Below are 24,559 nucleotides of genomic sequence, written 5' to 3' on the forward strand. Positions count from 1 at the left end.
TTCTTTGGCAGTGACCTCAAAATACAATGTATGAATAATACTGAGGCAGAATGGAAATTTAGACTTTTATTAAATACTCCCATATTTTTCGCTATAACTGAGCGGATTAGTATCATGTTGAAATGCAAAATCTGTGTGCAAAGTAATACTTTACAAGAAAATATTATAAATAATTGCATCACAAGATAACTTGATTGAGGTTGCTACCAAACCATAATGATTCTTGACGTGTATGCACTAATGGCTTTATCTGTTTTAAGAAGCATGATTTGAGATTGCACCAGCTATGCTTTGAAGTAGTATAGTAAGCTGGGAATTGGGTCTTATTTAAACAATTTAACTTCATATATGAAACTTGCTAATTTTGATCTGTGAAATGGTAGAATCTGATATTATGATTGGTTGATAATTGGACAAAAATATACATATATAGATATTGAATTTTTATAAGACACTGGCTACTTGGCTCTGGATCATTCTGTCTTTCCTTCTTTGGTAAATCTGTTGAGATACGATGGATCTGGAGAGAGATTTCTTCAAATATCTCCCTCGCTCAAATTTAGATTAGTCCTCAAACTTTAAGTCATGTAATTCACGTTGATGGGGAGGGCCTTGAAAGTAATATTGAAATAGTTATTCAAATAAAATACCTGAGAATTTAAAAAGAATTACCTGTTTGACTGGAAGGCTGTGCACACCTGATTGTGAACATATGGCATTTGTCCACTTTACTGTCAGTGGCTGAAATTAACTGGTGAGCAACTTTGTAGTTTACTTTCTTAGCTTTGTACAATAGCTATTGCAGGAATTTCATCCCAGCAAGAAAGTTTATATGAAAGCTGAAGTAAGCCTTGCCAGTGTCTGGATAGCCCCCTCACCCCCTTACTCTTCTTTCCTTCTCTTTCTTGATCGTCTTACAATACAAGACTTGTAAAGCCAAGAGAATCCTACTCAAATCTATTGAACTTGATTGTTATGGAAAGAATATGTAAAGTTGGATTGCCGTACAAGACTTTTCTCAGATTGATTTCCCTTTTCTTTAATGCAAATATATTATTTATAATTCTCAACTTCATAGGTTGTTAGTCAGCGATTTCCTCAGAACAGCATTGGAGCAGTTGGAAGTGCTATGTTCCTCCGGTTCATCAATCCTGCGATTGTCTCCCCTTACGAGGCAGGAATTTTAGATAAAAAGCCTCCACCAAGAATTGAAAGGGGATTGAAACTGATGTCAAAGGTGAATCAGTGTATACTTTTATTTGGCCATATTGTGTGTTCTGCCTGAAGTAATTCTGTTCTTCAATTGACAAGAATGAGAAAATTGAGTTAAACTTTTTAGTTTTATATAACAAAGATCACGCTTATTTAAACTGCAGAGTTATGTTTATAGATCATAGCATGACGTAAAATCAAAGAAACCAACATAACTTCAACAGTAGTGAAAATATCTGATATTAATGAGGTTTATAGAAGTTTTGAAGAAGTAGCTTTTTTCTTCCATCTCAGGACTGGTACCATTTGGTATTACTTCCTGTAAAAAAAAAAAAAGGAAAAAAAAAAGTGTGTGGGGAGGAGTTTACTGGTTCTGTACAACTTCTGTGGCCTTGTGTATATTATCCAGTCTTAATTGTTTTAATTGTTGAGAAATTGTGATTTTCTTCAAATAGGCACGTGCCTTTACACCTGTTTGTGATTTCCAGAAAAAATGCTAACCCTTAATAAAGCACACTTTTGAAAGATGATTTCTTTTCCTGGTTTAAGCCCAAGTAAATCTCAGAAGTGAAATCTTTTCTCTATTATTTAGAATTATGTAAAAGAAAATACTTTGTATTAGATGGCTTATGTCCCCTTTTTTTTTTTGTTTTGAAATTTCACAAGTTAAAATGTGTATTTCTAATAGTGAAGTTATATTGGCAGTTGTAACAGTTAAGACATTAAGCCTTTATGTGCCTCTTCCATCTTTTTATTATTTAGATACTTCAGAGTATTGCCAACCATGTCCTGTTTACAAAAGAAGAACATATGCGGCCTTTTAATGATTTTGTAAAAAGCAATTTTGATGCAGCACGAAGGTAGGCCCTTTGGAACCTTTTTTGGTTCCAAATATTGAAAAAAAAAAAGTCATGTATGCTTGCAGACTTTTGACTTGCATTGGGTCTGCGTGGCAGACTTCCCTTACACAATTATGGCAATCACTGGTTTTCAACTCTAGGTTTTTCCTTGATATTGCATCTGATTGCCCAGCTAGCGACACTGTCAATCACAGCCTGTCTTTCATCAGTGATGGCAACGTACTTGCTTTGCACCGGTTGCTGTGGAACAATCAGGAGAAAATTGGCCAGTACCTTTCCAGTAACAGGTAAGACTTCAGAAATATTATGGAGGGAACTGCTGATGGGGAGTGAATATTTTGAATTACATTCAAATGCTTTTACTGTTACTACTGAGAAGAATATGGTGGCTGAAAAAGTCTTACCTCTGGATACTTTTTTGTCTTACTGACACCTCATTACTGGGTGCATGTCTAAGATCTTTCTTGCCTGCTTTGCTGCCAGCCTTCTGTACAAGTGTATATTTGTCTGTCAATCTTTGTAAAATCGATATGCATAATACACATTTTTCTAATTTCTTCACTGAAAACTTTTTTTTAATTTTGAAAAGGATATGTAACCTCTTCAAGGTAAGGAAGGGTACTAGGCAAATAATAATAATAATAAAACAAATTTAAAAACAAATAGAACAAATAATAAAACAAAACAAAAAACAGGAATTGCTGAATAAAGACTTATCTGTTAAGTAATAATGCTGTTTCTAGGGACCACAAGGCTGTTGGAAGACGACCTTTTGACAAAATGGCTACTCTTCTTGCTTATCTGGGTCCACCTGAGCACAAACCTGTGGCAGATACACATTGGTCCAGTTTAAATCTCACTAGTTCCAAGTTTGAAGAATTTATGACAAGGTAATGAGATTATTGTGGAGGGGAAGCTCATTGTGGGTCTTCTTACTTCAGCAAGGACGTAGTTACTAAGACTTGAGCTTTCATTTTGAAGAAGGGTTTAAAAGGCTGGCTGTACGTACACCTGTTAGGTTTGTGAATAGAAGATTTTAATTTCAATAATTAAACATAATTAAATCAGAATGCAGTAGCTTTTGTGATTTAACAGAGGTTCAAGATTTTATGAATTTAATGTTTCTGTTTAAAGATGCAAATAAATAGTGTTTGGGTTTTTTGTTTTATTAAGGCAGTTGTGAAAAGCTGATGTCATGTACTGCTTTTTAGGCATCAGGTACATGAAAAAGAAGAGTTCAAAGCACTGAAAACGCTAAATATTTTCTACCAAGCTGGGACATCAAAAGCTGGCAATCCTGTTTTCTACTACATTGCTCGGCGGTAAGGCATCTTTCACCTCCCCTGTCTAAAATAAACATGTAAAAGCTAAAGTATGAAGTGTATATATGAAAGAGATGCAAACAAGACTCTGAAATTAACTTATTTGCTGAATATTGGTGACAGAAGTTTTGAACTGTGATCAGAACTAAATCAGAACTAGTTCTTCCACCTAGGAATATGTACACCTGCAGAAATATGCCTGAGACTTTAATTTTTATTTATTTTTCACTGTTTGAAGTAAACTGCATCTACACCACTTTACTATTAATCCTTTATCAGAGGTTTTAGCATCTTCATATTATGAAGTATAAAATTAATAACAAGCTAAAATAAGCAATAAAACTGAAAAAAAGTCCCAATATCCCAGTCTTTCGCAGACTTCATAAGAAAAGGAGAGTCATTGTGCTCACAAGTAACTGATGGGTGCAATCAAATCAGGATTGAAAACCGAGACTGTAGCTGTTACACCTTTTCTCTGAGCTGTGCTGGTGGTGCCCTTGCCCTTGGTACGGGTGCCGCTGTTGAGGTGCAGGCTGGCAGCAGGGGCCGCTGGTTTTGGCACCAGCAGGGTGCTGCTGCCATGGTCTGCGGAGTTCTCCCTGGTGCCAAGTCGGATGCTGAATCCTCGCGTCGTTGTGGCGCTGGCTGATGCTAGCAGGTCTTGTTTGGATGTTGGCCTTCATGGTCAGATTGTTGCCATCGCTTTGTGCTCCAGTGGGGCTCTTGGTTTTGCTTCTGCTGCCATTGCCAACGTGTTTTTTGCTGGTGGTTAGCTGAGTTGGTGCTGGTGGAGCTGCCTGAGGCAGTAGTGCTGGTGTAGAGCTTGTGGGCGTGCTTTGGCTCTCCAGGTGCTTCTGTTGCTGATGGGGTGGGTGCTGGTTTGGGCTGCCAGTGGTGGCTGCTGCACCAGTGGGGTGCTTGCTTGCAGGACCATTGCTGATGGCGTGCTCACTGCTGGCATGGTTAGGCGGGGTTGTTTCCTGGGGTCATGAGCTGCTTCTTGGGGTAGGGCTGGCAGCACAGCTTTCGGTGGTGATGCCAGTGCTGCTGTCCTTGTGTGCTCCGTGCTGGGGGTATACAGGGGTGTCAACAACTTCCGTAAACAGTTAATATATATTTGCAAATAAGGCATTCTTCAAATTTACTTATCTCCAGTGAAAATCATACCCAACATGAATTTCATTTTTTTTCCCAATTAACTAAAATTTTAAATCCCTACTCTTACTCATTCTTAGAACTTTTCATCGCATTCAGTAGTACTTTTCATTCTGTGTTGTAGATTGATCTACAAACTTTCTAGAAAAGTCTGTGCTCTGTTACACCATGTGACTTTTGTTATTTCCCCAAGGAAATTTTCAATTTTTCCAGTAGGGAACAATTTTAATAATTGGAAAATTTTATTGTTTTGCTACTTGGTATAATAACCATACCTTACTCCAAATTCAGGTTGAAGGCCAAAAAACCAGCAAGCTTTGAAGAACCTTTCTGAATATAACCTCTAACTTTATAGTTGTATTCTGCTACTTAAATATGGATTCCTATCCAGAGATCCAACAAATTAGTATATCTGTTCACATTTTCATTGATTATGGTTTTGATTTTTCAGAACAACAACAAAAAAACTTCTGTTCAGTATCAAATGTGGAAGGTAAAACAAATCTCAAAACTCTTTCCTTCCGGAATTTTGTGCTGCCATGCCAAAGGTTTTTTTTTTTTACACTTTAAAAAAAAAAAAAAAAAAAAAGCCTTGCTCAAGCTGATAATGTAAGGAGGAAATGCTTATGTTCTGTATTTGTTGCTGTGAAGGTTCTCAAACATTTGTTTTGCTGCTAACTTTTTAGAGAGACTTTGTTTAAGGCAGTGCAAAGGTAGAACTAAAAATAAAATGTAACGTTGCATGTCCATTTGGAAATGACATCGTAAGGAGTGAGACCAAAGTGTCCAGGCTTTCCATTAGTTAATGAGTTCTTACTTAACAAATCTGTAAGCTTATGCTAACCAAAGGAATGCTAAACACATGGAAACTCTTATTGTAGTAAGTTTTGTTTTCTTACCCATTTCTATCTGAACTTTTTTCCCAACAATTTGTAGCACTGAATTAGAAACTATAGGAGAAAATGCTTATATAAGTAAACCTTTAGCTTTCTATTCCTTTTACTTGGGAAATAACTTGGAAAATTGCTTTCCTTTTACTTGTCCCCTTTCATGCACTTTCAACGCCCTTGACACTTTGGAGTGGAAGAAAGCAAGATGAGTAGTGCCACTTATCTTCTGTCACAATTCTGTCTTTAAAAGCCTTGCCATAATCCTCTGTCCTCTTTAAGGTTTTTGTATCACCTCTGGACCTATTGTGTTGACTGAAGTGGGCTTTTACAATTTTTTTTTATGAAACTAGTTTACGGTATAAATGGCCATAAGTGTTTCTAACAGTAATTAACTTATATTAAATTAGATTATCTCAAATACATTTCACGTTTTACAGCAGTGGATAAGAAGAGCGATAGTTTATGGAAACTTTCCTTTTGCAACACCAGTGACAGTTGTTGAACCAAAAATGAAGTAATTTTGTGCTCAGACAAATACATATCTGCGTATCTAACATAAGTTTTCAGAAAACATTGAACAGCATATGTCTTGTAGAATGACTTTATGGGAATGTCTGAATGCTCCATGTAATTCGTTACTAGGAGCAGATTTGTTGAACCATCAGTTTGAGCACTGCTTTTATGTTAGGCAGTAGAAAAAACATTACTGATGCCCTAAAGGTCCAGCTGGGATACAGAGTTAAAAGTAAAGTGAGTGTATGTAGTGCCAAAATTGAAACTAATTCACCTATCTTGAAGTACTCCATTTGTTTCTGTTCTTTTTTTCTCTAAAGATTCCTGAAGCTATGTGCACAAAGTTTAAAAAAAAAAAAAAAAAAAAAAGGGGGCGGGGGAGAAAAAGTAAAGTTTGAAGACCCATTTTTTAAATGTTCCATTGTGCAAGTGACTCATATCTTTTACGAGTTTTGCTGAAGTTGATTTCTGCATAGGCTTATAAAGGGTTATGGTTCTCGTGGACAGCATGTATCAACTTAAATAACTGTGTTTTGAAAAGCATGCTGGTTGTTTTAGACAACATAACTAACTTTATACAGTTGAATGTCAGTAGAATTTTAAAGAATATGTAATGTATTATGTTCAGACCCCTTCTAAACTAGTCGTGCTGCTGTCAATAGTAAAAACAAATTGGGAAAACACAGGAATAAAATGGATGTTTGGAAACTCAGATTATCTCCCAGTTGTTGTGTTTGTTCACTGTTGTAGTTGAATAAGCTTGAAAAATTGTCATCCTTATACTGCAAGTTAGCAGGATCAGCTAGAGCCTCATCAGCTCATCTCTCCACTCCCACCTGCATTTCTGGTCCATCCCTCAATTCTGTCAAAGTAATTTTGGAAACTGTTTCTCTGACACTGATGCAAACATGTGTCACGAGAAAAAATATCTCCTTTTTAGGATAGATAAATAGAGCCAATGTAGTCATACAGGTACACCCATCTTTTCCTATCTTGGACATGAGCCTGCAGCTAATAAGACAGAAAATATTACACTTTTTTTTTTTTTTTTTTGAGGTAAAGTCCTTGTTGTTTAAGCTAGAATACACTGTCTTTAAATTTTCTTTAAAAGTTGTTTGCTTGCCACCTTTTTCTCCTCCAGTTTTTCCATTGAATACTGTCTTATTTCATGTCAAGTAAAATAAAATGCCTGCGTTGTTATCCTGTCCTGTTCAGGCAAAAAATTAGGTATACATATGCCAAGAGTAGTGACAATCCATCTTCACAAAGTTTACTCTGTCTGGCATTGATCCAGGGCATCCTTATCTATTCTGGGAAGACCTGGCATACATTGTTTTCTTCATTTGCAGAGCAAGGAATGGTTATTTCACCTGTAAAGAAAGAATTTCTGGAAAGAAGTTGGTACAAAAGCATGCAACACGTGCTTGCTAGGTGTAGAGCCCGTACTACTTTTTCTTTAAAAGCAGAAAAATAAAATTATCCACAGCAGGCTAACTTAACAGGAGTGTTCGGTCTCTAAGGAAGCTATAGGCATGGTGGTTATGACTTAAAAATGAGTTCATATGGAAGTGATTTTTGTAAAATATGTACCGCTTGCGAAGCATACGTGTGTGAAAACTGAAAGAACTGACCTCCATTAGGAAGACATGAAGATGGCAGCAGTAAGCATTACCCTTTTTGCGGGAAGCATTTCAGTTTAAGGTTGGGGTTTTTACTGGGGGATCTCTCGGCGGGCATAGGAAGGTGTTAGCACTGCCCAAGTGGAGGACGTCGACCTGACTGTCGCAAGCTGGTGCTCTGCACCCCTTCAGCACCTGTGGGACCGTGGGGACCCCCCCACGGTGGGCGTGCAGCCTGCGGTCCCAACACACAGGTCCCGGGGAGTGACATGTGCCAGGGCAGTGCGGCAGCAGTGAGCAGAGAGCAGTGCCCAGCATTGGGACGGCGACTGCCTCCCCGGCACTGCCCGGCCTAGGCCTACCCGGTGCTTCTGTGGAATGGCAAAAGGGTCTACGTGGTGCTTACTTGGGGTATTTGTCCTAGGGTTCTGAGCCAGATGTCGTGTTTTGAGGGGTGAAATGGGGAGTGACTGTTTAGATTTGAGCTGGAAGGACATTTGAGGGCTTGCAGCAAGCAGATTATTTTTTTTTAGTTTGAGATCTTGTTGCTAAGGCATTGTTGAGTCATTTTACTGATATATCTGGATCAGTTTGTATCCTTCTTGTGCTGTGAAATTTAATCTTGTCTGTCATTTTTCTCCACATTGTGTTTCCTGGGTAACAACCAGACTTCCAAAGCCAGTCATCTTCTGTCTCTAATCCTTACTCTGTTACTAAAGTGATCGATAAATCAATAGATATTGATCCTGAAGTACTGCCATCAAGTTTTAGAGCTGATATCCCAAACTAATTAATAGGAAATGTGGAAATGTTGTTTCCCACCACAGCTATCCCTGCAGCAATTTTGATGTTTTAAAAGCCAACATCTCTACAAGAAGGCGTGCCAGACCTCTTCTGGGTAATCAATTAATAGTCAGAAGGCAGCACCATTTTCAAAAAGACTACTGAATGTCATGTTGAATTGTTGGATAGTTATTTTCCAACACAGAATTTTCTGAGGACAGATTATTGTATTTGTATTACCAGAGGCCAAATGACCAGCATGTTTAAAAGGAAGCTGGTTTGGTAGCGTTCACATCCTTGCCTCTTGCTTTTATTTCAATTTGACTGCGCTGTTGCCAAGCAACAAGTGCCCGACTCCCCCGGTCGCCTGCCTACTCCAGCTCTGTTATCAACTCATTTGTATGCCAGAAAAATACAAGGAGCCTAAATTTCGGTCTGCTTTGTTGAAGGCAATCTGACTAAGAAGCCCTTGTTTGCACCTACCAAGGACGAGTTGTGGGTAAAGAGATAGCCCTGGAGTTTGGGAGGAGGTGCCGTCTCGCTTCCATGCACATCTGAGATTTGTTTCCCAATCAGTACGTGTATTTAGAAAAAACACAGAACCCCATGTGCACATCCAGGCTTTTATCAGCATGCTTAAAATTTTGAAGTAGACTTGCCATTTGCCCCAAATAACTTGTGGAAAACAGGATTTTCTCATAGCTTCACTGTTCACTGGGTAGTCTCTTTATAGGTGGAACGTGCTCGGAACATTTAAAAGTTGAGTTCATGTAGACGTTTTGCATCCAGTAAGATTCAGCATCCTGTATTGAATGGCTCTGCAAAAACATGTAATATTTCATGTAATTCCCTCAACATAATTCACTCTAGACGTTGTAGTCATAGTACCTCATTTTGTGATCTCTGTCCTACCTTGCAAGCTAAGCTGCTTTAAACTGTGTGTGATGAAACCATATGGGTGAGATAATTCTAGGAAATTCCTAATTCTGATCTTAATAAGTAGGTTGATACTGTTTTAGTGTCAGTCAGTACTTAGCAAATACATAACCTGTCCAAAAAGGGTGGCAGGCAGTGGCATTTTTTCAGATATTGATCCTACTTGCTGGAATTTCAGTTGTGTCAGATTATTTAACCTGGGGAAAATATATGGAACTTGTGCAAGTGGGGAACTTTCAGCCTGCTGGTAGCCGCTCAGGTTAATGAGGCACTTCTGGCTACTGAAGGCAATGTGCACATCCTGCTTATAGCCCAGGTTGTTTTAACTTTGACTTGGGTAACTAGTTCTTGTGTACCTCAAATGCCTATGAAATATCAGTGGTGTGTTTTTTTTTTTCTTTAAATCCTTCTGTTCTATTAAACACAAAGATACTTTTTTTTTTTTTTTTTGAGATGGAGAAGTTACCTTTTTGTAGCACATAGACGTGTCTTAAGGGGTTGCAACTTCTAAAGAGTAGGAAAGAGAAGAGTAGGCTGTGTTACCATTATCGCATCAGCTTATTAATAAACAATATTAGGAAAAGTTGAAGATCAGAATAATACAATTGGCTTATACCATAGTTTCCCCCATAAGACATAGAGATTGAGCCAAGTGCCTGCTTGAAGTAGGTTTGTATAATAAAATAGTATCTATTCAGCAATTATTACCTATCTGCCAAGAGTATATGGTAGCAATGCTTATGTGAAAAGAAGCACTGTGACTAATTCAGTTCAATACAAACATAACTTTATTTTTACTTAAATGCCAATGAAATAACTGTACAAATTCATCGTGTAACATTTACTGTTAGAAATTAAAACACATTTCTGATTATAGAAATATTGTTCACAATTGGAAAGTTATGATTTCTCTGATACCGGGTTGTAAATGGTCTACAGCCCTCACTGACACCTAGGAGAAATAGGTAGAGGGCTCCAGTCTTGGTATTGAGGTTTTCTGGATTTTGCAGCACCTTCATGCTACAATAACTGGAAATTAAATGGCCTGAAATGCATGGAAAACATTGTATAAAGATATGCAGTATTAGGTGAATAATACTTGTTCAATGAACTTGTTCTTCAGTTTTCATTTCATGCTGTTTGCAAAACTTCATCAGTAGTATATCAAGTACCTTTGCCACATAATTTTCTTAAGGTGGTCAAAACCATGCGTGCATCTATTTCTACACATTGATGGTGCAGATGTCAAGGAGAATAGCGTTCGTGCTCATCATTGTAAGGCAAGGATTTGGGCATGTTCAATGCCATGGATTGAATTAATTTGTTAAGTCACAACATTTAAGGAGTGTTTAAATGACAGCTTTTAAACTAATTGCTTACTTGATATATGTTACATAACTTGCATTAGAAATTGGCTGATATTTTCTTTCAGTATTCAAAAAGTAGTAGTTTGAAACACTGGCTGAATTGCAGCATTCTTTTAGGCGTAACGTAGTGACAGATATTTCCGATTTTTAATTGTAACTTAGTGGTCAATTTTGTTAATTTGTGTAGGTAAGTTCCTTGTTGGAGAGTGTCATGGCATTGAACATCTTGTGTTTTCCTCTACTTCTATCTTTTTTTTTAAAAGTATGGTGAGCGAGAAATAACTTGCCTGCAGCCTGTAAGTCAAGACAGAGCAAAAAGAGGTATCAGCCCCTACCATGTTTCCCATGCTGAAGTTGGACCACATTGGCTTCTCAGTTTACCCTCTCTTAGATAGACATCATGGCATTGTCATATTTAATTCCTAAATTCAAGACTGTTGTTCTTCATATTTAAAATATCCTAATACATATGAAGCAAACATAGATATACATGCTAGCAATTTTCTCAGGAATAACTTCTGATTAGTGAAACAGCTAGGTTTAGTTTCTTTATTTTTCCCTTCCTTATGCATGTCATCATAACAGAGAATCTGTGCTGCTATATTACAAGGATTGCTCATCGGCAAGTCAAGCAAGACAATGCAGATATGATACAAGACTTCTATTTTTTCCAGTAGTTTATGACAAAATCATACATAAAATCAGTACTTAAAATTCTGATGTTTTATTCTGTGCAATTAAAATTAAAAATTTAAATACAAAATAAGCACATTTTTAAAAACAAAACCATAGGTTAGTTTTACTCAATTAAGACTTTAAAATAAGTAGCAGCTTAGTATCCAGACATTAGTGTGCGCTTCTTTTAAGAACTGTTATCTTCTTTAGATCAGTCAGAACTTCAAATTTTTTGTATTTTGATTAATTATTTGACCTGGATGTCTTACCTCCAGCTATGTATCACAGGAATAAGCTCAGTACTTCTCACAAGAATACAAGCCCCTAGCCAATAAACATTGCCACTGCATTAAGCATTACAGCATAAAACAAATACACCTCACAGATACTTGCTTTGGAGGGCACATCAGTGTTTAAAATAGTTGTGGTGGATTCCTCTCTCCTTAAGGTAGCAGTTGTGCTTTGAGGCATTTTCGAGTAGTTTGTTGGCATTCCGCTGGTGATACTTAGAGTCATGGGGGTGGTGGATGATCCCGTTGGATGGGCCAGGCTTGAGTTCACGTCAGTTGAATCTTTAATGTAGATTGTGTGTGTGTCTGCTGCTTCGTAAGCGCTGACCTTCCTCGTTGTCAGGTCTTCTGGATAGAGGAGCAGTGGCCGGTCTGTGCTTGTAAACAGTACAGTTTGGCCTAAGGTAGCCAAGGTAGTAACTTCCTTAGCTTTAAATTGTTTATACATTTTTGTCATTTGGGCTGGTTCAGTTGCCACTGGGGAAGCAGCTTTGTCTGCTGCCTTTATTCCTTTAATCATGAGGTTAGTGGCTGGAACTGTGGGAGCAGCTGCGGATGGCGTGGCGTTGACCCAAAGCACAGATTCGTTAGCACAGGGAGCCCCTATGACGCTGGCGGTGGTTCCCTGCACCCATTTAAGTAAATATGGGATGTTTTGTTTATCACTGCAGGACCAGGGGTTGTTATATAGTGTTACAACTTGCAGCTGAAAGAGCTGGTCAAACGCTTTGTCAGGAATGTATGTGAACTTGTTGTTGTGTAGGTAGAGGCTTGTAAGGTGCTGTAATCTCACCAGTGTTCCTGGAAGTATCTGGGACAAGAAATTATTGGATAGATCCACTGTCTCTATGTTGTAGGGCATATTGGTTGGAACTGTCCAAAGTTTGTTGCTGCTGAGGTTGAGAAACTTGAGACTGCTCAGTGTGTTGTTGATGAGAACAGCTCTTTCCACCATGTTCCTAGAAACATCAAGCACTTTAAGATTCCACTGGTAAGCTGTGTCAAGTTTCTGAAGAACTTTAATGTTGTTATTTATGGCATATAATTCCCACAAGGACTTGGGCAGATGAGCAGGAATATTCTTGAGCCAATTATTTGAAATATCAAGGGTCCTCAAGTTGGTGAATCTTGTCAGCTGATGATCAAGATCTACGAACTGGTTAAAGGATAGATTTAAATATGTAATGTTGTCTTGAAGTCCATGTGGCAGTACAGTTAAGTTTCTGCCTGAACAGTCCACATTCCTGTTGTTTCCTGAGCATGTACAGTTAGAAGGACAGATAACCAAAACAGTGGGTATGAATAACAGAAGGACCAGCAGACAGGTAGATGCTTTCAATATCTGGTGTTCCATTGCTCCCTAAAAATAAATATACCAAAATGACACCCTTTAAATCTATGTAATATATATTTTTTATTTGTAAGGGCTGTCTTTGCAATGATTAGTTGCAGCAGAGATTAAGTAAAAATATCAATAAACCCCTTTGTGGCACGGTCCTTTTTATAATTGTTCAAGAGAGACTTTACAAAGCATCCCTTCATAGACTGTCATGTTGTCTGGCAGAATGAGACTTGTTTTTTCATCTCCCTTTCCCCATCAAGCTCAAATGAGGGCTTTCTTCCGAAAATGCAAGTCTCTTCCAAATGTTATACAATGTCTGCTTCTTGTTTTTAGTGATTTCAAGCCTATATTATGTTTGGAATAATGTGTTCTTTTATACAAGATGAAAAAATGGCTGTCAACTGGATCTGCTTCACAAATCTCTGCAGTAATGTAGCAGTCCCCCCCATACATGCATGCTATTTGCTTAAGTAGAATTGGTTAAAATACATTTTAAATTGTTAGGAATTTAGTTTGAAAACCGAATTCTGTATTCATGGTAACATGCATATTGCTATTTTCCTTTATTATCACGTCAATTACATTCTCAAAGCTGCTAACACATGTTTGAAGCTGATTTAATGTTAGTAAGAAATCTCTGACACTGCAGCAAATTTCTGGTGCAAGCATCTGTCATCAACTAATAATTTTGTTTTTATTTCTCTCTCTAAATTTGCAGTAGGTTTTTGTGATTAAAAACAAAAAATGCAAACTTACCGTAATCTCTTCTGCAATATCAGCACATCATTTCTGTGAAAGATTTGAGCTTAGAGGTCGTCTTGTTCTAGAGAGTAGCTACAGTTGCTGTCTGTGGATTGTGCTTGCCTCTTCAGCTGCATCGTATTGCTGCTAGCTGGGGCTCTGCAACCACCTGATCTGTACTACATTGGAGGACTGCAGAGCTGTCATTGGTGCTGACTCAAATTTATTGCAAAGCGTGCATATTCAATAAAATAGTTGGCTTTTGTAATTTGAGTTCGTTAACTTCTCCCTAACTATATTTTTTTAGCCTTGCTAATGCATCATAATATAGTACATAAGATTGCCTAAGTAAACAGTTCCGAGTGGAATTTTGGTGGGCTATTTTAGCTTAACCTCTGAGTCCATTTAAATGTTCCTATTTAAAAAGTCACTCAAGTTGTGTTCTGTTTTACCTTCATTTAATCTCTGCTTCTGTAGTAAAGGTTAATGTTAATTTAGGCTTCCTATCTTGAGCTTTTTTAAGCGACAGTGCTAGAATATCTTTTCATAATTTTAAAATGTTCAGTTTTCTGCTGCTCAGATCAGGTTGTCCCTGTATTTTCAGGTATAACATAGCCCAGACTGTAGGATTTTACTGCTTTCTGTAGGAAAGCTTTATCTGCATTTCTCCAAACAATATCATAAGAGTATATATTGTTCATAATGCTGTTAATTTTAACATCATTTAGTGCAACAGCCTTATAGAAGTCTCTGAGCAACTGGAAAGCTGTTCTTCAGGCATACAGATGTATACATCTTATAAAAACAATAAGGAAACTTGTAAATATATTTTCCTGTGCCCATTGTACCCACATCAGCATAGAATTGCATATGCACATCTTTTTACCTTTGTGACCACCTTTCAACTTCCCATCAAGTAGCATATTAAAATGCGTGGTTCTAGACAGGGCAGCAAGCTTCTCTTGTAGTCAGGGCCGAGAAAGGAACCTCTAAAACACTTAAGCATCTGGAGTTAAAAGGCATCTGGCATCTAGACAACTGTAAATCAATTTTTGAAATTTATATAAATAAGATTGAACCTTTTCTGAAAAGACTGCTTCAAAGGAGATAAGTAAACGTGCACAACTCATTCTGATAGTTATTTGTCTTGGGTGTTCTGTGAACTGTTTGTTTATCCACAAAAATCAGAAGTGCCTAGGTAAAAGAAGGCTTTTTCATGCTTGTTCTTCATGTGCTTGGACCCGTTTCAGCTTTTTCATGACCACTATATTAATTCTTTACTTTCACTATTATTCTCTGTGTTACCAAAAAATAATGTGCAGTGACTAGAGACTTTATATCACTAAATATTTTGGCAATATTGGATCTGGAGGAAATCTCCTTCCTATTAATGAAGAACAACTGATGGCTGTTATGAGGATTTATTTTAAATGCCTGTCAACCGCTGTTACCAAGTAGTCTCCAGTCATATGCAGAAAACAGACCTTTTTTTATGAAAGATAGCCGATATGTATGCATGTCAAAGCGTTCGCATTTTGCTCTGAATTGGAAGCTTTGTATCTAAGCAAATTCTCTGTTGTGCTTTAAGCAACCAAAACATCTTTGAATTAGAAAGCTTTATTAAAATTGGCTTGAATTCATTGCATTCACTTGTACAGCCTAATAGGACAAACAATTGTTAGAAGCTCTGAGTACCTCGAAAGCTTATACTGTTTCTTGAAAGCTCCGTGTATCAGTATGCTATGTATACGTATGTGCTGGCACACAAAGGTGTGCATGTTCTGTTTTCCGTAGTCTCCAAAATCTGGAGGTGCTACTTGTCTATGCAGTGGGCTCCATCTGTATTGTATTTTGGCATGATTTGTTTTGGGCAGAACTAGGTGGTTCCCTTCTGTGAAAGCTGAAGTCAAGAAGTGCTGGGGAACCGTTGCTCATGCTGTGGTTTGGTTGTTCCTGCTTGTGGCAACTTCTCTATTGTTCAGTTATTTGAAGAACGCTTCATTTAAGAAAAATGAGAAGCGTGTTGGAAAGTGATTTTGCCCATCTACGGAGGGTGTTCTGGCTGAGGCAGTGATTCACGGATCTCTTAAATGATTAGCTCAGGAGGCGGGGGGAATTGTTCCTTTATTTCTGAGAGAAGTTCCTCTTGTTTGCTGGGATCCAAACTATGATCCTCAGTTGGTTCCCTGAGCCAGTCAGGTGGAGGTGGCAGGTCAGAGGGCTCAGAAGAGGGGTGAGGACATGAGCCAGGTGTGCAGCTTGCTGTGTCTGAGACGGGCGGTGCAGCAGCGCTGGAATCGGAGATGCTGGTTGCAGAGCAGTCTTCTGCTGGTGGAGGCACTTGGCTGCTTTCATGAGTGGTGGTGCAGCTGGGTGGTTTCTCTGACGCGGTAAGATCATGCTGGAAGTGTGTATCTTCTCTAAATTTCCAAGGCAACACAGATAAAACCGATGAACGCTTGGTAGCCTGGCCAGAGTCCATGAAGATATCTGGTGTGTCTCCATCTGCAAACGGAGAACGACCAGCCCAGTTCGAATTGACTAGAAGGGGCCTTCTGCAGCACTTCCACAGAATAATCACAATAATAGCAATTATCATACTAACCAAAATTACGCCAATTATCATTGCTGGTAGGCCGTCATGTCTAGGCTCTTTGTATATTCCAGTCGGGTGAGGTGTTGTCGTCACTGCAGTCAGTGCTCTGCCAAAGGTGTGCAGACTGGGTCTGGTTGTTTGCGACTGATATGCAGTAGATCTGTTTTTTGTTGGACTCCTGGTGCTGGTATATACATTTCTTTCACTCATGGTAACATCTGAGGGTGTTTCGGTAGAAAGCGATTTCCAGATTTCTCCAGAGATAAGAACCAGCATTATTTGGCTGCCCACCATTTCCCTGCAGTCTATTGAAATGCGTCCTCTCCTACAGCAGAAATAAAGTAGAGCATGTTAATTTGAACTTCTGAAGTACCACTTTACAGGCACCAGACAATGTTATGTTATACGTAGTATAAAAATAAGATTAGACTCGCTGTTTGAACTTTCATGCCTGTTGCCATTTGTATAACCAGCAGGTTTGTCACTGATTTTACAAGCAGCAGACAGGTTTTCAGTATTACTGATCGTTGAAGTTAAGCGACTTTGAAGAGAATGTCATAATTACTATTTTTTCACATTATCAGAAAAAGGCATTGGGAAAGAAGTCCGAAGTATGTTTCAAAATAACTTTAATCATTCACCTAGATGGTTACAGATGCAAAACAAAATATGAAACGCTCGCAGAAGTATTGACAAACGGTATTGTCACAAAAGCAAAGAAAATTGTCTTGTTTTGTACCTCAAAGATTGAAAGAGACAAGCCAAGCCTGAGTTAAAAACTGTTAACAGTTCTGTTACTTTTATTTCCTGTTCTTGCCTCACTTCTGCAGTTGGAGTGTAATATTTTTTTGCTGCTGTAATGGAACATCGCTCAAACGTGCTCAGGCTGCTTTAGTATAAATTCCTGCATGTGGAACATTTTTGTAATGACGGGGGCTGTGTTAATGTTAAGTGTTTGGGATGAAACACTTTTTTCCCTGTACTGCTTAGAGTTCAGGTCTCTGAATGTCTCTGTATGAGACAAATCATGTAAAATACAGCCACTATATGTGAGTTTTTTATTCTGAAATTACTTTCATGCATTTGATCTAATTTATTATTATAATATTAGTCATGTGAAACGGTCTTCAGAAAATCACTATGCATTACTACTGCACCTGAAATTTAATTTTATATGTTTAATTAGTGCTTCTAGAAAACCTTATAATCTAAACCATATAAAATTCATAACAGATAAAAATGACACAATTTCATTTTCTTCTGCTCCCCTCTTTTCAAAATACAGTCGAGTAATACGTATAGAGTTCATGATAATTCATAACAACAACCTTTTAGGACCGAGATAATGCTTGTAAGATAGAGATATTCTACAAGAGCTTTGACTGTGTCAGAAACTTACAAAGTGCTTACAAAGTGCTGCACCCAGTTCCATTTAAAAGCAAATAATGCAGATATGAAGCAGCGACAACTTGAAGTTGATTCTTACCTTGACATTTATGGATTATCAAGCAAGCATCTTATTTTTTGTTTGAAGCCTTAGAAAGACGGACTGTGTGCTGAAAGCTGAGCAGTTTTAAAATGGCTTTTCTCACATTGAAGCAAGTTTCTGCAGCTGAAGAGGAAGTTTACCAATACTTGCTGCAGGAAGTGCCAAGAGTAGGGAGATTACTAAGAAACTTAGCTCAAGGTTTGCATGATTTAAGAGCAAACTTTTCAGTTCTGATGATTTGATAAAACTTAAATATTTACATGCTTGTGGCTTTTATCGAGTATGTGTCTATTATGAAGAAATTAATAAACGCTTGTTTTCCTGTCTTTGAAAATAGTTACAAAATTTTTGATTGACATAGAAGTAGGTTTGGATTTTATTTTTACAGATATAATTTTGGTGGTTGTTTTGTTGAACTGTCATGATTATTAATGGAAAACCAACCTTAGGTTCATTGCGGTGAGTCATAGAGAGCCATCTGATCACAAGATACTGGCTTGCTTACACATCTTCATGTGCGTAGTTGTTTTAAAAGGTGGATAACTATAGATTTTACCCTTCCCCCTGCCTCCTCTTCCCCACATTGTTTTTCTGTCTGGACAACTTCGGTACTTCTTGTTGTCATTAAAGGGGGACTGAGCTCTCTGAGCAGTTGTTTTCCCACTGTATCTTTGTCCACATCCCTTGGTGCAACCCAGACTACTTTGTATTTTTTGTCTCCTTAAGCATTTAGAAAGGCTGTGTGGCAAAAGAAACTTGCACAACTGTCCTCACAGCATTTTGCAAGTGTGTTTTTGTGCCTACAATAGTAGCTAGTGCCATGTCCTCATTCTGCAGCTTCTTCATTTCCTGTATGCGCTGTGCTTCTGGTTGCACTGGCTCTTTTTCAGTCTCTCCCTACTCCTGCAGCACAGACAAATCCTGAGCCCGTACTGACATAATAACTCAGTTTCTTGAGTCCTTCATCTCATCTACATTGCCTTCACTCATCACAGTCTCCACCTGTCTTGAGCCACAGATCACACCCTCATTACTATTTCTTTTCCTTCTTTCCATTGATAGGATTGTGATTCTATAATTTTTTTTCCCTTTTTTAATTTACTTGATGACAATGTTGTTTCACCCATTTTATCTGCTTTCTGCTAGCAACTTACTGTGTTCCTGATCCAGGCTGGCTAATTCTCCTACAGATTCATTCTCTTTTTTTAGTTCTGTTATCTTCTTAGCTGTGACAAGTTTTACACCAGGTTAGATTCCCACATCTGCTATCCCAGATTCATTTTTAGTCCTTGCAGTGCCTCTGCTGTTGCCTCGTGCTTATGGTCATTTTGGGGAAGAAAAGGGCAACTGTAATGCAGCATCTCGGTACCCTGCCCTTTAACTCTTTCTGTCACAAATGTGAGATGTTGATTTGTCTCCTCTAAATACTAAGCTGTCATCGCCAATCTGTCACAACTTGCCCTTAATTCTTTTCTTATGCTCTCCCCTCATGTTCTAGGAATGTGAGACACAATATCCTGCCATGCTGTGTTGCACCTCCTTCCTCTGAGACCTAAGGTCTGAATACGTGCTTTACAGTAGATGCATTTGAATTCTCTCTATAGTTTTATTTTCCATCTTCATTGAAGTCTGTTTTCTAATGACTCCTAGTTCTGAGCTAAGCTTTCAAACTTTTTCCAGCTTTGTCTTCCTTACCAACTACCTGTGACACAGGCCATTTATTTTTTATTTTTTGAGATCTTGTTCTCTCCTGACTTCCATGATGCTGTTGTCTTTCTTCTCTGTTGCTTCTTTACTTGCCCTTCCAGGTAGGTTTATAGGTGATGTAGTGGAATTTAAATAATTGGTGTTCAGTCTTGATCCTTTCAAACTCATACAACCATCTCTTGTGTCAAGGATACTACAGATGCACAGGAAGTTTAGAACTTTGTTACTCAGTTCTAACACCTATACCCATGGTGTAACAAATCTGTAACCCAGGAGGTAGCCTGTGAAAAGAAGCTTCTCATGTTTCCTTAAAATAACAAAGCTCCTCTATAAAGAGGCTAGATGCAGGCATCTACCAATATATATATGGGAAAATCAGGTCTCTGGGAATAACATAACTAAAAGTATTGGTTGCTCTTGAAGAAATCTTTGTCACGTTCTGATTGGTTGCACTAGGACAAAATGTAGTGTTTTTGCTTGTGGATGTTTTCACAAGGTAAGAAATCACGCCTAGGTATCAGACGGTTACTGACATTCCGCAGATGTGATAGGGATATGATATTCCAAAATGTCTACAGTAATATTTCTTACAATATTTTGACTTAGAGAAATAACATATACTTTATTTGAAAAATTATGATGCTGGTTTATTGAGGATAAAAAAATGGAAGACTTTTTATATTCTAATACACAATACAAATGTCATATATTTATGCACAAAGTCAAAACAATAAATATGATGCTCTCAATCTGGTTCAAAAACAGCTAATCTGATTTAAGCAGTTTTTGATGGAGAAAGTGGAAGGGGCGTTTTGAGAGACTAGTTCCTGTTTCAGAAATTGTGTCAAAGTTGTGACTGAATTACGGTTCTCTTAAAATAGCAACCTGGATATGCCAGTGTGGCACTTCAGAGTATGCTGTGTTTGTTAGACTAGCTTTCATTTTTTCCCCCCAGTGGTCTTTGAGAATGGACAAACTTCTGTCCTTCTGTTTTATCCTGTCTGGCTACTTCAGCTGTGATTTCTGGTCAAAAGGACTTATTGGCGCTATTTATGAAGAAGCTTTGTAATGCAGTCCTACTCCTAGATCTACACATTTGTACAGCATTCCTACTACCATAAAATGAAAAACCCTAAGGTGTGAGTTTAGCTTTCCTGTGTTACAATTCTGGTTGTTATTTGAAAGCTAAGTTTTTGTTTCATATTAATCTTTTTTTATCATATTAATTAATAAAAAAGTAAAAGCTGAGGTTTGTTTAGCTGACTGGTTTAAATCTCAACCACAAAATTGGTTAAAATGTTTTTGTGTGACTTCAGTTCTTCATTTTCATGTTTATCTGTTTCTCTAGTGATTCTCTCAGTAGTTTGATCTTGGGTTTTCCTTTGGATTGCGGCATCTCTCCCTGCTAGTAACTCTTGCATTATCAAGTCAGTTCCAGCTTCCTCCTTAGGCATCTTCTGCCACGTTCCTGCTGCAGTTGGCCATAAGCTGTTGGTAGCCAGAATATCACCATTGCTTCTGGGCCTCCGTTTTCCTTGTTGAGCTTTTTTGAGATAGGACATTTTGTTTGCTATTACGACTGTTGTCAGAAACAAGAAGGTGCAGATGAGCACAAGCACTGCTATTATAATGAAGCAAATCAGGATAAGAGATTTACTGTCTTCACACATTTCTTTTGACCATGTAGTTTTGGGTTTGCTGGTATTCTTAGGTCCTCCAGCGGCAGAAACAGTACTTCTGGAAGAAGAAGATATTGAAGAGTTTTGGCCCATTGTTGAAGAGAGAGATTGAGGGGTGGCAGTCTGCATTTCAGTCGTCATTGCTTTCCCGTTGAAATTGATGGTTGTAGGAGGATTTGTATTGGCTTCCATTATGTTCTGGCTGCCACTTAGGTTTTGGCTGATGGGATTCCAGGTTTCATTTATAACTCCGGGGTACTCAGTATGGTTTGCACTTACTTGCAAACACAAAGCAAAAATTATCACAACAGGGAAGGCAAAATGTGGTTTACTGTGTATCTTTGTCTTCATCTTACTCTTTAGTCACCTGCAAAAGAACAAAATATGGTATTAGTTTAGCAGTGCTGGTTCTGAGAGGTTTGAATTGGACTTCTCAGGGAATAGTAGCCAGCAGCCTTTTTGATCAAAAGTGTGTTTTAACTTGACCTCATGTTCACTGCATGTAGGAGGAAGCATTCAGCTGCTGGGAATTCTCACTGAATAGGTGGTCTTGAACTTCAGCTCTTAAACTGTTAAGTTCTGAAGGAGGTTTATATATAATGTATGTGAAGATGAAAAAAGAACATGGAGCAAAGTAGTGAAAGGAAAGTGTTATCTACTAAGTACTCAGTGAAGTGTGAATGTACACACTGTAGTAGTTCCTCCGCTCTAAAGCTGACCACCTTAGATCTGTAAATTCATTACTTCTGCTTTTAAATGGTGAAGGGAGGCACCATGTAAAATTTACAAAATACCACTTTTTTCTTTCCTTTGTTCCCCTGAATTTGCGAAATGTAACCATGCTTTTATGGATGGTCAGATGAAAAGCTTTAATTGAAAATATTCTTGTAAATGACAGCAGTAACTTATTTTAGTTGTTTGTATTCCTTATCTCAGCTGTCTGTAGCATTTTGTAAATACCTAGGAAAATCTTAATTCTCTAATTCTTCTGATTTATTATGCAAAAGGCTGTCTACCACAAGTGTACCTCTCACATCTTATTCCTCGTAAACATACTTCAGATTGTGACATTTTCTTTAAAACTTCTGAGATTATGCAAATTATATTACCATTAGTATGTTCTGTTTTACATTTGTGTAGTACTCAGATTTGCACTATAATCTTTACCTGTTGAATCTGTCTGGAGAACAGGAAACTGATCTTTAGATGAATCAGATACAAAGATGATAAACTCAAAATAACGGTGACAGATGAGACAAATTAGTGAACTACTTCAGTGCTGATGCTTCTTGAATTTTGCGTGTGTGAGACACCTTCAGAGCGTAAGGCTTATTCTGTCCAGTGTGTCTCTTTCACCTGCTTTATCAGAAGTGTTTCTTCTGGGTGTCACGTATTACATCTTGTTCAAATATAACTACTGTAAAGAATGACTGAAAGTGGTAGTGCTGTTTGTAGAAATCCATTTCTTCTTATGGCACTTTGAAGACAACAAAGCACATCTGTATGCTTCTAAGTTTAGGTAATTTTGAAATATGCCAGAGGGTGTTTACTTTGCCATAGGGAAAAGTTATGTCTACCAAAGAACTTAATGTATTCACACTCAAAAGTCAGAGAGGTGAAGTTGCTTATGTTTTTAATATCCAAGTGGCAGTCCTTTGTATCATTGAAGTCCCCCAGGAAAGTGATAGAAGTGATAGACCTGATCTGTAGCCAGAGAACAACCAATGGGTGTCTCCTCGCATGGCAAAGGAGCAGCAAAATATGTATGTATCTTTCTTTGCAGTTCAACTAAATCAGAAAACCAGACTCTGTTCTGAGATGAATCCTCATTGTTAAATTTGAACTACAAACCATTTTAGTAATCAGCTGCAGCTCAGGCAAAAGATTTTGTTACCTATATGGTAACAGTTGCCTGGAGAATGCCTCGTGCCATACTTTAAAAAGGAATAAAAGCAGCAACAGCAAAACCTTTTGTTTGGTTGGGTTTTTTTTAGAAACAAAACATTTCACAAGAAGTTTCTGCATGCTGTGCGGAACTGAGGTGCAGCTGCTGGTACAAATGTAGCTCAGTGCTTACTGCCTGAGGGCTACAGAGCTCTGCCTGCACCCTCTGAGAGCACGAGAAGTCCAGTGTTACTTGTGATCTGGACCAGAGGTGCTTTTATTGAAAATAAACAGGCTGGTGGTGTTAAGAGCTTCTCTTAAAATCATAAGAGCAAAGGAACTGATCATTAAATAGCTTTTTTTTTTTTTTCTTTTTAGCTCAACCCTTTGTGTCTAGGTATTGGTAGGGTCTTCTGTCAGTACACAGTAAGAGCTGCAATGTGTAGGAACAACGCAGCAACCTGGTGGCTGTCCCTGCTCATTCCTTGGAGTCTGATTGTGAACAGCCTCTAATGTTACTAAAAATACAGTTGTTTTATTAACTTCCTTAAAGCAGTCAAAGACAATATTTTTATTTATTGTTACTGTTTGAGTTACATATGGTAAACTATAATAAAATAAAATCTTTTACATAAAAAGTAAAAACATTTACATAAGATTTTCTACAAAATCTAAGAAACCTTGAAGCAGAACTTAAAATAGAAAGAAAATGTGCACTTACCTTGCCAGGATGTAGTCAAAAGAAAGTTGGTGTTTTAGATATTTAATCCTCTAACAGTAAGATTTCTTTGTGCGTATATTTGCTCCGAAGATGCTAACGACCATCAGCATCAAGCAAGTAGATTTAGACAAGGCTGGATTTTTTAAGCAAATCTGTAACTGAAATTATATGTCGTTTACTCTAAGTAGGGAACTAAAACCACAGTGATGACACACTTCCTTTTTGTAACAACTATACCATGACATGTTAGAGGCAGAGAAACACCAACTTGCCCAAATTAGCTTTCCGAACAACAGGAAGTAACACAAGGAAAGTTATAGGCAGACAAATATTTAACATTCATGAAGTTTATCTTCTTAGTTATCAGTGGCTTACCTCAAATGTTACCAAGAGCTCTGTCTCACTGTGATCAAAACTACGTACGTGTATACAGTATTTATTAGCTCTTTCTATAGGCTTTTGTCTTGCTTTGAAAGAGTTGAGTTAATAACAGTTTGAAACAGCTCTAGGTATTCTAAAGTTCAAAAATGACTGGTAAGTTTGATTCATAATTAAGTATTTCTAGTAGAATTCCATCTGCTATGCTAACTCTGGGAACTGGACAGAACATCTGCCTAAACCAAGTCTCATAGAGTTCAGCAATTCATTAAACAAGAACAAAAGGTGGTTAATATTTTTATATAGTACCTGAATACTATATAGACCAATCCTCTGTGCTACTCAGAGGACCCACAGTTCTTAGAAACGTTACACCAAGCGTTAGAGTGCATTATGTGCT

General features: G+C 37.8%; 4 protein-coding genes across 7 annotated transcripts in view; 1 reads left to right on the forward strand and 3 right to left on the reverse strand.

Moving 5' to 3' along the window:
• NF1 (neurofibromin 1) overlaps nt 1-24,559 on the forward strand; it is a 94,895-nt gene that overhangs the window by 39,931 nt on the left and 30,405 nt on the right. For all 4 annotated transcript variants that reach the window (XM_068655889.1, XM_068655887.1, XM_068655888.1 and 1 more), the window contains 5 exons: nt 1,079-1,237; nt 1,975-2,072; nt 2,213-2,359; nt 2,816-2,962; nt 3,284-3,394. In XM_068655889.1, the coding sequence (XP_068511990.1) occupies nt 1,079-1,237; nt 1,975-2,072; nt 2,213-2,359; nt 2,816-2,962; nt 3,284-3,394 (662 nt within the window). The remainder of the gene's footprint in view (nt 1-1,078; nt 1,238-1,974; nt 2,073-2,212; nt 2,360-2,815; nt 2,963-3,283; nt 3,395-24,559) is intronic.
• OMG (oligodendrocyte myelin glycoprotein) lies at nt 10,845-15,153 on the reverse strand. Its single transcript, XM_068655891.1, has 2 exons — nt 13,721-15,153; nt 10,845-12,982 (listed from the first exon to the last, which is right to left on the reverse strand). The coding sequence occupies exon 2, from the start codon at nt 12,974-12,976 to the stop codon at nt 11,657-11,659; it is 1,320 nt and encodes a 439-aa protein (XP_068511992.1). The 5' UTR covers nt 12,977-12,982; nt 13,721-15,153; the 3' UTR covers nt 10,845-11,656.
• On the reverse strand, nt 15,307-17,944 carry EVI2B (ecotropic viral integration site 2B). The gene is made up of 2 exons (XM_068655894.1): nt 17,788-17,944; nt 15,307-16,626 (listed from the first exon to the last, which is right to left on the reverse strand). The coding sequence occupies exons 1-2, from the start codon at nt 17,793-17,795 to the stop codon at nt 15,792-15,794; spliced, it is 843 nt and encodes a 280-aa protein (XP_068511995.1). The 5' UTR covers nt 17,796-17,944; the 3' UTR covers nt 15,307-15,791.
• On the reverse strand, nt 20,093-23,993 carry EVI2A (ecotropic viral integration site 2A). Its single transcript, XM_068655895.1, has 2 exons — nt 23,782-23,993; nt 20,093-21,543 (listed from the first exon to the last, which is right to left on the reverse strand). The coding sequence occupies exon 2, from the start codon at nt 21,525-21,527 to the stop codon at nt 20,766-20,768; it is 762 nt and encodes a 253-aa protein (XP_068511996.1). The 5' UTR covers nt 21,528-21,543; nt 23,782-23,993; the 3' UTR covers nt 20,093-20,765.

Source organism: Anas acuta, chromosome 19 (genome assembly GCF_963932015.1).
Source record: "Anas acuta chromosome 19, bAnaAcu1.1, whole genome shotgun sequence".
Lineage (NCBI taxonomy): Eukaryota > Metazoa > Chordata > Aves > Anseriformes > Anatidae > Anas > Anas acuta.